Source organism: Calypte anna, chromosome 3 (assembly GCF_003957555.1).
Source record: "Calypte anna isolate BGI_N300 chromosome 3, bCalAnn1_v1.p, whole genome shotgun sequence".
Classification (NCBI taxonomy): Eukaryota; Metazoa; Chordata; class Aves; order Apodiformes; family Trochilidae; genus Calypte; species Calypte anna.
The window spans coordinates 607,719-621,263 of NC_044246.1; the positions used below are offsets into that span (position 1 = coordinate 607,719).

The window sequence follows — 13,545 nt, forward strand, 5'->3', positions numbered from 1 at the left end:
TTACTGTGTTCCCTGGCTGTGTCCCTCAGCCTCTCACCCTAGGGAAAAATCCTGGGGCGGGAGCTGGAAACTCCTGCTCCCTGCTCACTCCCATCCCGGGGGAGAGAGCAAACCCATGGGGTGGGTGAGGTGTGACCCTGCCCCCCGTGAGGGGCAGCACCTCGGGGGGAGGCAGCTGGGGTCTGGGTTCACAGCCAGGTGCTGGGACCCCTGCAGCGAGGTGCTGAGCACTTCTTGTTGACCCTGCCCCAAACTTCGGGGTGGTTTTCAGTTGCTTTTGCCACCCGTGTCACATTAACCAGAAAAAAGAATGGCTCTGTACGTTCGGTTTATCCCTGTGTACAGGCACTGGGAGAGGAATTTGAAACAAGAGTATGGTGGCCATGGAAGGGAATTTGTTTAAAAGAGAAGCAGTGTGTGGGAAGTATCCTCAGCCTCCTGCACAGGGAGGAGGCAGGTTGGTTGCAGTACACTGGAACAAATTAGCCCTTCCCTTCATCTTCATCAGCCACACGGCCTCGCTGGATCCCAGCTCCCTACAAGTGGGTTCCCAATATCTATGTAAATCCCTCTCTTCCTGCACGTCCTCACTCACGTTCATTAGCAGGTGCCAGAAGCAAGGCTAAAAGCAGAAGAGGAAATTAGGGAGGGCCATCCGTGCCTGCACAAGGTCATCCTTCTGGCTGGGGTATTGCCCCTCCAGTTATTGTTCTTGGTTCTGCATTAAATGTCTGCATTCAAAAATAAATCAGAGGGGCTGGTGCTGTCAGAGCAGCTGGGTGCATCCCTGTGGGATGCATGGGAAGATGAGGGGTGTTGGCAATGTGGAGCTGGACCTCTGGATCTGTGCTGGGGTGGGTGAAGGAGCCACCTCGATTTGGTAAGACTGGATTCCCCCTGGAAACCAGCAGGTGACAATCTGGGTGGCCTCCTCAGGCTGGAATTCAGATTTATCTGGGCTCCTCCCCTGAGACCCAGGCAGGGGGACAGCCAGGACTTCCAGAACAGCCTGTCCCTTCTCCAGCCTGGTGCACAGGGCAGGACACAGCCACCAGGCTGTGAATCCTGTGACCAGGGAGGGGGCTCATGCCAGAACCCCTCTGGAGTTACCAATTCAGACACCCACCCTGGCCACACCACCTCACCCTGACCCACCAGCAGTGGGGGGACAAGTCCCCAGCCCCCCAACACACCCCAGGCTGTTGGCTCAGCAACTGGGAGCCTCTCCAGCCACAGCACCCCTGTGCCTCATCTGCACCAGGGCAGGGAGGGGGGCATTTTATTAATTACTGGTAATTGTTTACTATATGTATCGTTATTGATGTTGTTTTTGTGGCAAGTCCCTGATTTTATTTAAGAGATCAGGAGGGAAGATGTGGGCCCAGGCAGTTAAATCACTGGATGAAGGCTCCAAAGCCCCGGCCACACGTCGCAGCCCTTGCCAAGTATTTCAGAACTGAATAGTCATTGGGCTGGCAGATAATTCAGAAACTATTTGTATGAGCTGTTTATCAAATTATTAACTGCACAGATGTTGTTTGGTTGAAGAGCAGCTGAACCTTCTCTCTGCCAGCCGTGGAGACAAAGGTCTGCAGGAATAATTGGAGATGTGCATGGAATATTAAATTAATTTACTGCTCTTAATTCTTATGCAAATCCTGACCTCTGATAGAGCCTATCAATTACCCGGCATACAGGGAAAAGAAAGGAGAACAGTTTCTTTCTTTTCTTTACCCCCCTCTTCTTTTTTTTGTTGTTCTTCAGTTTGGGGTTTTTTTTTGTTTTGGCTTTTTTTTTTTTTCCTTTTTCTTCTTTTTCTCTTTCTTGAAAAGGAACTTGGAAGAAATATTTGGGGGAGGAAAAAAAAATCCGGGATTATTTAATTGAATCTCCTGGTTGCAGCAATGTCCCCTGGGAGTCCAGACACAGTTTTTAAAATAGCAGGGAGGGGGCTTGGGGTGGGGGGGGCTGGGAAGGGAGGCCAGGGCCACCTTGAAATAGCTCCACAGGCCCAGCTCTGCACCTTGCCTTGGGATGGGAGAGCACTGGGGGCTTCAGCTGAGCTGTGGTGGGGTTTGGGGGGGCTGGGAGGGGGCCCCTCACCCCTTCCTCAGGGTCTTGGGGGGGGGGGGGGAGAGTGAAGGGGGTCGGGTTTGAGGCTGCTGGGAGTGTGGCTGATTCTGGCAGTAATTAACAGTGGGGAAGAAAGGCAATTTGTTGTCAAGTCTATTGTGGGATTCCAGGTAAAATGAAGTACGATTTAATTGGCCCTCGTTAAAAAGAGCTATTTTTCTAATATGGAGAAAAGGCCTCATCTTGTGCACTTTTTTTTTTTTTAATTGGGGTTGTGTATGCACTGTTTAGTCAATGTTTAAAAAAGACTCCGGGCCTTATTCTTTCATCATATTTTCTAATAAGGATAAATAAATAGGGTGAATAATGCGGTCGGTCTATCCCTCGACCTCTGCGAGACCTTAGCAGCGAAATGATGTTTCAAGCTCCTGTCGTCACATCCAATATGCGCTGCCTTTCAGCTCTCGGCGGCCCAAACAAAAGCCATACAACAATATCAATTAATCATGCAGCGGGCAAACAAGGAGATTTATTCCACTACAAATAGCCTCACAGAGAGATGCTGAATGGGCCTGATTAGCATGAGAAAAGAGGAGCAAAACTCCACAGTTCAACAGCTAAAGAGCAATTTGATGGGGCTGGGATTGGGAAATTACTTGATTAGTGTCTGTCGGAGGAGAACACGATTAGGAGGCGAGTCCCAGCCCGGCCGCGGGGCTCGGGGGCGGCCTGGCCTGGGGGGTGATAAAAGGGGACGGGGAGGGGGAATAAAAGGATTTTTTTCCCCCTCACCCCCTCCTCGTAAATCCAGGGCAGCGCCGGGAGATTCCGCTCCCCCTCCCGCGTAGCCCATTCGGGTAATTTCATTTATCCCGCAAATCTAATTAGAAATCCGCGGATGACATTAATACCGATATAATGAAGGCCGTGATGACCAGATTAGGTGGCTCTACGGGCGCATCGCACCTTGGGATGCAGCCGCGGGACCCGTGCGGGTGGAAACCTGGCATTAAAAAAAAAAAAAGAGAGAGAGAAGGAAAGGCAGGTGGGGGAGAAGAAGAGGAGAAAAACCCGCGCAGGTCGGGTGAGCTGAGGCTTTGCTGAGCGCCGCTGGTCCCCGGCCTCTTCCCGACGCTCGTATTATTGTTCTGAAAAGAAGGAAGGAAAGAAGGGATGGGAGAGGGGAACTGAAGGGGGGGGGGAAAAAACCCAACAACAACAACAACAAAAAAGGAAGCCCGAGCCAAAAGAGTCGCTCTGCAATTTATTCCAATGGGTGGCTTTTAAGAAGCTGGCAATTTGAGACGGCTGGGTGTTATTTAATGCAATATGAAATCAAATGATCCTATTTCTCAAATAACAGTGTCTGGGAGGAGAAGTGAATGCTCTGAAAAGGTAATTGTCTCCTGATGATATTTCCATTATACCCCAATCCCGGCCTAAACGCTGCCAGCCCCGGGGCGGCAATCGATGCGGGGAGGAAGGACGGGAGAGCCGGCGGGGCAGGGGCGGGGGTCCCCAGGCCAGAGCAAGGGTCGAGGGAATCAAGTCCCCTGTCAACTCCTACGGGCTTTGCGGGAGGATTTTGGGGTAAAACAACCAACCAACTCTAATTCTTGGTTCTTGATGTTTCTCCTTGTCCGGCAGAGCGGGGCTCGCCAAGCCCGAGGCTGGCGCCGTCCCTGCCGCGGAGGAGCCGCCGGAGGAGCCGAGGTAAGATGCCCCCCCGCCCCAAATGTCCTGGCCAGCGGCTTGGGTGGTCCGGTAGGGCTGCCCACCCTGCCTGCACGGAGGAGGAGGTCTGGAGACCCCAGGAGCCGCCACCCCGTCTCAGCCTGCCACAGCCCCTCGGATGGGACTGGCGGAGGGAAATCCAGTCCCTTCTCGGGGACCGATTCTCCGTCGTTTCCCCTCCAAAAGACGCCAGCCTGTCGTCGTCCCCTCCCGGGGAGCAGCTTTCGGGGCGCTCTGTCCCCTGTACCCCTGGGTTCCAAGCCCACAAAACACGGCCGGCCCGCAGCCGCCTCCGGCCACCCGGTACTGACGGTCCTTGTCGGTTCCGTTTTCCGTTGGCCACGGGGATCGGCCCGAAGAGGTGCCGCGGTTCTCCTGGAGCGCAGCTGCGGCTGCTTGGGGTGAAACAGCCCGAGTTTGGGACGGGAGCGAGAGCCCCGCTCGCTGGCTGCCGTGCGCCCGCCCCGCCGCGATGATAAAATCGCCAGAATTAAATGAATCGAGGGAAGTGATGGGGGAAAAAAAAAGAAAAAGATGAGGGTAAGCAGGAGGGGGAGGAAAAGAAGTGCGACTTACCGCAGCCCGCTCCCGCCGCGTCCCGGCTCGCTGGTGCTCGGTCACCACTGTCGCGATAGTAGAGATCGAGCGCTCCGGATGCGTCTCCCCAGAGCCCTTCGGAGCCGAGGTGCCCGCGGGGGCTTTGCAGCACCCCCGGGTGCGGGAGATTTCCCGTCGGTTCTCCACTCCGAGATGGGGAAGAGGGGGGGGGGTTGTGTGTGAGGGATCCTGGCTTTTTTTTTTTTTTTCCCTTTTTGTTCCCCCCCTCCCTTATTTATTTCTCGTTCAGGCTCTCGTTGCGGGGGGGAGAGGCGGGTCCCGGTGCGGAGATTTCGCGCTGGCCATCGGCTAATTGCTGCTTAATTGCTATTAGAGGGGCGGGCGGCCCGGCCGGCGCTTGTCCCCGGGCACTGCGGGGGCAGCGAATAAATGCGCTGCGGCGGGGGGAAAAGGGGCAAAAAAAGAAAAGAAAAAGGAAAAAAAAAAAAAAGCGAGTGCATTAATTGAGCAAGGATAAAAGCTCGCTCGTTCAAAAAGTTTCCTGGATGGTTGCAATTGTCTGTGCTGCTCCGGGGCGGGGGGAGAACCGGCCCCTCGGTCCCTCAGAACTTGCGTGGGAGGCTGAGGGAACGCTCAGGTTCTGGGGTTGCCTCCACCGGGTCTGGCCCTCTCCTGAAGGGCACAGGGCACCCTATAGGCACCCTATAGGCCACCATCCCGCGCTGGGATGTGGGTCTGCAAACAGGCAAAGTCATCTTTGATCCGAAGTCAGCACCTCAGGTGCCCTCAGCCCCCCTGCCTACCCCGCCAGGAGCATTTCTTCAAAAGCAGCTCTGGAACAGATTTTTGAGCACCAGCTAAAGGCACTGCTGGAATACTTTCTTCTGCTTCAGGTTCCTATGTGTTTCACACGATTATTTGCTGTAGAATACACTGAATGGAGCCCAGTGATGCTGTGTTCTGAACAGACACAGTTTAATTAATGTAACAGACTCATGCGTGTTCTCCTGCTTTTCAGAGGAATGGTTTATACACATCGATCCTTTCATTCATCACCAGAACAATCTTCTGCACAGGACACAGGGGAAAATGCTTTATAAATCACAGAAAAACAGCACGGTGGTTTGGGATGTGAAGTTGAGAAAACGCTGTCCAGTGGAAAATGGGTTTGAAAGAAACAGGGAATTTAGAGCAGCATCTGCAGTCATTGCCCCACGTGAAATCTGGCCTGGCTCTTGCTGAAGTACAAGCCAGTGCCTTCTGTGCTTCGTAGGTCCAGATGTTCAGCTCCAAGCCTCAGGCAGAAGTGAAAATAAAAACGGAGACAGCAACCAAGCAGGGACCAAGCACCAGCTCAGGTTTACACATCACTCCAGCTGCAGGGAATGGGTTTCCTCTCCACGGCTGCTGCCACTGCAGCTCCACTGCTCTGCTCGCTCTGGCTGCCGACTCGCAGGCATCCGTGCTGAAATAAAAATGTCTTTAACAGGGCTGAAATCTTTTGGTGTAGGGCAGTGAGGGGTTCTTGAGAGATGCTGTGTCTGTGGGTGTCTCCACACCTGGCTGCCCATGCTGTCCTGGGAGCTTGCTGCCCTGCCCCGAGCTGCACTGAGCGGCACGGCCGGCCCCAGCGCTTCTCTTTGTTTCAAACCCTTGTTGCTTGGAGCACTTGTTGAACCTGATGACAAGTGCATCGAAGTGGCTGACAATTATGAAATAAACAAATATCATTTGAGGCATTTTTGAGCGGACTCCGGTAGTGCACAGATTGCTTATTGATGTCCTTATCGTGGTGAATATTATTCATACTTCTGATATTTCTGCTGCACAGCAGCGTTCCCTGCTCAGCAAACATCACATTATCTCACTATGCAAAAGGCTTCATTAATCAAACCAGACAATAGGCCAGGCATTCTCCTTTTGAGTTGGGGGTTTTGGATCTTCCAAGCTTTCTACCTTGTCTAAATGCCTCATCCCTGTCAATGCAGGCAGCAGCTCTTCAGAACAGATTGCTATAAAATGTAGTGCTAAAAGGAAAGCATTATCTAATTAGGTTAAAAGAATTTCCCACTTATTTTACATTTCCCCTTTCATGTTTCACGACTTGTAGAAGAAAAACTTTCAGTCTTTCAGTCAGCACACGAGATAAATCCACTTGTTTGTTAAAATACCAACGGAGGAGCCTCTCTTTTAAACCATCATCAGCAGCAAAGTGTTCAGCTCAAGGTTGGAGCTGCCCAGCTGACCTGTGGTTGACCTGTTGGCCTTGCTCCTTGGAGATGGGGAACACAGGGTGGGTGGAGAGCTGGGGAGAAGGTGGCCATGGAGCTGCTGTTCTCCAGAAAGAGAATCCTGGAAAAAACATGGCACAGCCTTGACATGGGACAGGGGACCAGATATTGAAGCTACTTCTGTGGCTAGGAAAATTTTCAGGTGCCAGATCTCCACTTTGCCTCCATAGGCTCACTGGAGCTTTGGAACTGTGTCTGGCTGAGCAAGAGGCACTAAAGCAGTGGTTGTGTGGAGAACTCCAGGCATGGGTGATTGCAGAGAAGACAGGAATCAAGCCTGTTGATACTCTGCTGTAAGTGGTCTCCATCAAATTCAGCCTCTTGTCTCTCCTCTCAGAAAACCTAAATTCAGTTCTCATTTCTCTAGGGATGGGGAAACTCGGCGCCGTCAATCTCCCCTTTCAGACAACAGCAGACTCTTAAATGGAGACTGGTTAATTCCTCGTGTCTGCAGCGTGGGGAATGAAGTGACTCTGAATTACTGGGAAAGCAGAGAGACCAGAAATCTCCCAGATGTCTTCTTGAGACTCTTGGCCTGGGAAAAGCCAGTTAGGTGATTCCTGACCCCTGCTTGTCTTGGAGCCTCATAGACAGGAGACTGGAGAAGGCCTTAGAGATGGCCAGGGAGGAGGGACAGTGCCCAGCAAGCAGCCCCTGAGCTGCTCCCTGCCCTGTGCCACAGCAGCTCTGCTGCTTGCTAACAATGCAGAGCTGTAAACAATGGCATGTGCTTGTCTCGAAATGCTCCAGAATTAATTCAAAATTAATTGACAACAACATTACTAGAGGCTTTTCAATTATGTCAATAGGCTTTGGATAAGGCCCTTACATTCTTAATAAACATTATATAGTTTTAAATGCTGTAGTCTTGTTCTGAAGTTTTTTCATTAAATCAGGCATTATCATTTGCTTCTGTGTTAACAGGTTCGTGCTGGAGGAACTCATTGCACCTGTCCTGTCAGCAGCACAACTCTCCTTCATCAGAAAACCAAAGTATTTTCTGTGTATGCATCAGAAACGAGTAATAATCGATTTCAAGGAACTGTAGCTTTTAATAAAAGCAATTTATTACATTTAAATTTATTAAAATTTAAACATGAAATTCAACATGTTAATTACTATTTCCATGCATTGGCACTGACAGTCAGGAATGGATCCACACAACTGCTCTGCTGAGATATGTTCTCTGGTGTTATTTGCTCTTTGATTGCTAATGTATTATTAGTGCTCTTCATTTAGGACTTGATTCATTAACAGAAAGACTTATATGGGCATTATGTAAATTTTTTGTATGTCTTTTACATAGCTACGGGCATGTATTATGAATCTAATTGAAACAGAAAAGAAAAGGAAATGCATTCAGTTCTGTTCAGACTTGTGGGTGAGCTCTAGCTTGAGGAACAGCACACAGAAACCAGATGAGCACGGGGAGGAAAAGCCTCTTTTCAGTGCATCACGGCTGGTGTTTCTGCAAATCCCTCTCCTGGGCAGCCACCCCAACCCCAGCTGTGGGCAGAAATAGCAGAACAGTGTCAGTGAAATGCTCAGGCACTCCTGGACACCTCCCTGGGATGGCTGCTGCACATGCTGGTGCTCGTGGTTAATCGCCCCTTTGGTTGGAATCTCTGGTTTCTCTCCAGTGCTTTTGAAGCTGTGAGTTGGTTTATTCCAGTCCTGATGCTGCCAAGCAATATTTGTATTTCTCATGTTGAGTGAAACTCAGCTAAAATCAGAGCAAGCTCTCAGTGTGTCAGAGCTCATGGTTATCATGGCAGCAGCTGTGGGAGGTGGGGGGTTATGCAGAGGCTGGTGGGGGCAGCTTTGTCCCAAGACCCTTAGACAAGGACACCAATAATTTCTGCTTTTCTTAAAGGGTTTTCCACCTTTCAGGAACCAAGTGGCATCCCCTCCACTTTCTGGGTTTAGGAGAATCAGTAAGCCCCATGGCAACCATCTCAGAGAGAGGTAGCCAAGGGTGACAGGGGAGGGGCTAAAGGTGAGACAGACAGAGCAGTTGTAGCACCTGGGAAACAAAAACGGGGAGCAGAAAAGTAGGGCAGAAAAACAGCAATGGGAGACATCCTTGGGAAGATCTCAATAGCAGGAGAGGCAGAAATGCAAGATTTTTTCCTCCAGTTTCTCTCCAAAGGTGTAACCCCAGCCTGCCCCAGACAGCCATGGGTGTAGCTTGAGGCTGGACCACCCCCCACAGAAGCCACCAGCTCTTGCAGTGGGGACAGTGCCCTGCAAACCATCCCAGGGGTGCTCCTGGGCACAGCCAGCTGATGTCCTCAATGTGTGGGGACACAAGGTGATGCCTGCGCCCCTGAGGCTCTCACTGGAAGGATACAACACTGGATGTCTCTGGAGGCTTGCATTTGGTTTCCTTTCCTACAGATATAGATAATATTCACTTCTCTTTCTTTCAGCCCTCTTTTCTCCTGCAGGTGAGCACCCTGTACCAGGTGCTCATCATGAGGCAAAGTCCTCTTCTGGAGGAAAGCAGGACCTAAAGGCACACATGGTTTCTTCCCTAAATTGAAAAGAGTGAGTAAAGCTGTTTAAGATTAGTGCACATCAGTCCCTACATTTGAATCTAGAGATACTTTCTTTTGGCAGCTGCTGGGGGAAAAAAAACATCATTTCATTCAAAGTGTGTTTGATAAGACAGAAGGAGACAGATTTGTTTCACAGTTTTACAGCTCTTATCAGATTACATTAAAATTAAACAATCTAAAAGAAGTGTTCAGTACTGAAGGGGGGGTGCTGAGAGAACGCTCCTCTTTGCAGGAGTGCAGGGATGGGGCACTGGGATGCAGGGATGAGGGCAACCAGATTATTCTGGAGCCAGCCACGGATCACACCCTGGGCTGCAGAGGGTGAGTGTGTGTCCTGCACCCAGGCAAGGAGCAGAAGGGTGAGAGGAACCGAATCAGAAATACTCTGGGGGGACCAGGCTAAGGCTCCTTATTTCTGGTTTAAAAACCCATCCGGGTGCTTAACCCCACCTGCACTTGGCAGCTGAGCACCCTCCAGCCCTCTGCTCCTCGTGGTCCACAATTACAAAAAACCCACAGCACCCAGGGCTGGGCAAGTCCACTGCAGAAACGAGCTGTGCAGTCCTCTGAGCCCCCTGCCCTGAGCTGCCGGGTGGAGGTCAACCCCTTTCAACCCAAACCTGGAGATCTTAGCCTGGGAATAAGGTTTTCCAGTCTGTAAATATAACGTGTGCTCAGGCTTTCTGATAGCACTAGAAGCATTTGAAGGTTCTGATGTTATTTTAGCAAGCACAAATATTTTCTAAAGCAGTTTACTCTTCCAGAACCAAACCCGGTGTGTCACTGGCACGGCCTTAAGAAAGGCAGATTTCTTTGCCTGTTTTGAAAAATAACATATTTGTAGTAGATGAAAGTGTTTTTTTGTTCAAATGCCACACAGCCTCTGGACAATCAGTGATGCATTCAGAATGTGTGAGCGTGGTTCATGGCTGACATTCCAAAATAACAAGTTTTTAGTGTCTCAGCTCAGTGTCAGAGGAGACTGTTTATTTTGATGTCGATATTTGCAATGCAACCCGCTATGAGGGACCACAGGGGGGAAGGCAGGCAATTTAATGATGAAGCAACCATGAAACCCTTTTTGTTTCCATTTTCTCTGCCCCCATGACCAAGCAGGAATATCATGCAGATACAAAGGCTCCGGGGAAGGCTCAGTACTACAAGTAACCCCCGAGGAGGGCAGGGGATGGTGTCTGCAGTGGAGATGCCAAAGCTCCATTTTCACTTCCATTATCTGTAAAGGACAGGCCAAGCCGTGGTGTGGGGAAGCCAGGATCTGGGGGAAAAATGCCCACTGGAAACTGAGGCAAGCTCAGACCCAGCTTTCAGCTTCAGTTCTTCTGAAGATGTGAGTTAAGGCTGTGATGGAGGGCTCGTAGCACAGCTTTGCTTTAAATAAAACAGAAGTGTGAGAGAGGACAGTACGGCTTGTACTGAGACCTGTTCTGTGAATTCAATAATAAAAGGCTCCCAAATCTGCAAATCCTTTGCCTGGGTGTTTTCTTGAGTAGGCAGCTTCACACCAGCTAAAGCCTCCTGAGTTACTGAGCCGTTTATTTCTGGTGGATACGCCGAGGCTAAGCCAGGCAGCAGCTACGGCTGTTCAAGTGACAGGAGCTAATTTGGGGGCTGTTAAGTACCACCACATCCATCCAGCACAGCTTTTTACTTTACATTTAAATTTGGTTTATCCACCTGTGAGGCTGAAGGCAATGAAAAGCACCGGGACCACGGTTGGATGGCACCAGAAACTTGTCAGAGGAACCCTGACCCACGTCCCCTGGGAGCCCCAGAGCTCATCCCAAAGGTGCTGTGTGGGTTGATCCCTGTCCTCAGCCAGGACTGATGCTTTCCCTGGCAGTTGTCAGACAGAACTTCTAATGAAAGGTAATTATGGTGATGATCACGTACTAATTGTATCCTGATTGCTGTTCTAATTATGCCTAAGCATTTCACAGCTATCTGCAATTGTGCCTGTTGATGTAGTATTGCTTCCCCTTAAAGTCAAATGCCCTTTCTGCATTTGAACCCTCTCTATTGGGGACCTGGAATCTAAGCACTAATTTGGCAACTTCCTTTCAAAGGGATCTAAGTTTTTATCTGAAAATGGAAAGAAAATTGGTGTTTTTCCTGTTATTTATCATCTGGAGTTGTCAGTGCATCCCATGCCCATGGAAGGTGGTGTGGCTTTAGGACATCAGCCGGCTCTGCCAGCTGGAGAGTGGCGGGTCAGGCAGGAGGAACTGGGGATTTGTTGAGATGTTTCATTTCTGTACAAGTGGAAGGAAGACACTGCTATTTTCTGGTTATTTTTCTGAAAAATGTAAGTGAACAATAAGCTCAGTAAAACGGACTACTAAAGCAGGGCCCCGACGGTGTAACTGTTCAGCAGCACCCAATCATTTTCGGAATCGGTGCCCTACACCTTGCACAGTTCCTGTTCCCCCTCTTCCCTGGAGATCATTCCTGGAGATTGTCCTGGCCAGGGAACAGGCCCACTCTGGTGACTTGACTGGCCAGTGCAGCCATTAGTAACACCTCAGTTAACATCTTAAATAACATCATATCAACAGATGTTAATATCTGAGGAATGAAAGCTTTACATCTGAAACTGCTGCAGACTGAGGAGGAGACGCAGGGAGCCCTCTCACAGCTCCTGGCTGCCGTCCCACACTCTCCCGTGCTGTAACGCTTTTATTTAGTGCTCTGATGTGTATGAAGCCACTACAGGCTTAAAAAAAACCCAAAAAACCCAGAGTTTTAGAGACTTAAAAAGCAAGTCCCAGAGAGGCCTGAGGAGCTCCCGGTGCTGCCAGGGACCCCCCAGCCCCATCCCGTCCCCATGGCAACGCGGCGGGCGGGGCCGCTTCCGGGTCGGGGCAGCGCGCGGTGCAGGGCGGGAGGCGGCGCCGTAAACAGCGGGGCCATGAGCGGTACCGACCCCGCCCGGCCCGGACACCCCCGGCCCGGCTGCCAGGGGCTGGGCAGCCTCCTGCGGTGCCTCCGCGACAGGTGAGGGACACCGCACGGGGGGCTCTGCGCGGGGCGGGTAGCCCGGGGTCCCAGCGGTGCCTCAGGCTGTGCCCTTCTGCCCGCTCCTCCTGCTCCCTCGTCCCCTTCGGCCGCCCCTGCGGGAGGGCACTGCCAGGTCCCCGCGGCGTGCGGGTGTATGTGGGTGTTGGGGTGTCTGTGCGGGTGTTGGGGTGTCTGTGCGGGTGTGCGGGCCCTGCCGCCTCCGTGCGGTGCCTGTGCCCGTGGTGCTGCAGCGCTGTGCCCCGTCCCTGCTGGGCTGTGACCTCCTGCAGCACCTCTGTGACCTCCTGCAGCACCTCTGTGACCTCCTGCAGCACCTCTGTGAAGTTCCTTAGCGCCAAGGAGAGAGGTGGGGGTGCTTCAGAGCTGGCTGTGGGATGGACGGGTGTGTGCAGGTGTTTCTCCTATAGGCATGTTTGTAATTAATATTACTTTTTAAAGGGGTATTTAGGGGGCATTTTATAACAGGGGTGTTCTCAGCTTGTGGGCACTGCAGGGTGTGTCTGACTTTCAGGTGGGTGCAGGTGTTGGGGCTGTGTCACTGAAGCTGTGCACAGGTAGTGATGCTCCAGGCTGCTCCTCACTGCAGTGACCACTGAGCACTGATTTATAGCCAGTCCCTTTCGAGGTCATTTATGGTTCTGTTGTGAAGCTGCTGTTCAAGCACTGCATTTTTTCAGTCCAGTGCTGATTCCTGTGTCTCACACAAGTATCTCAGGTGTGTGGTATGAGCAGAAGGATGACACCATGGCTGTGGGAATCTGAACTTGTACCTAGATAGCACTTTGCAGAGATGCTGTGTGCATCTTTAATAGTATCATCATCTTCTGCTCTGAGAGACCACGGGGAAACAAAACAAGAATAGCTTGCTGTTTAAAAGACTGGACAGGAATACACAAAATGTACTTTTTTTTTTTCCTTTTAATAGAAACTATTAGAGATGTGGGCCCTGGATGGGGAAGATGCTTTATCTAAATTCTGGCATTGGAAAATGGACAGGGCAGATTCAAATACCAGTGAGTTCTAGACTGTGTGCTGCTCTGAACTGTGCCTTTGTGTGCAGATATCACTCCTGTTATGAGCAGGGATGTCTTGTGCTTCTCCAGAACCTGATCTGCCTGACGTTTGATCATCTCTTTTGTATCTCCTGTGGTCTGAGCTAAGGCTGAGCTCACACTGCACAAATGGGCAGCCCCTCTGCACCCCCTCTGAAACCTGTGGGGATGTAGTAAGTTCAGATGGCAGCTCCTCTGCCTAATTCAGCTGCACCAAAAGAATCAGGAGTTATTTGGGGAGGG

At 51.0% G+C, this 13,545-nt stretch overlaps 1 protein-coding gene across 1 annotated transcript in view; it reads left to right on the forward strand.

Moving 5' to 3' along the window:
- Positions 1-12,127: 12,127 nt before the first annotated feature.
- Positions 12,128-13,545, forward strand: part of KIZ (kizuna centrosomal protein) — a 41,485-nt gene continuing 40,067 nt past the window's right edge. Inside the window, exon 1 of the mRNA XM_030447951.1 lies at positions 12,128-12,226. Coding sequence (XP_030303811.1) covers positions 12,141-12,226 — 86 coding nt within the window. The 5' untranslated portion in view covers positions 12,128-12,140. The remainder of the gene's footprint in view (positions 12,227-13,545) is intronic.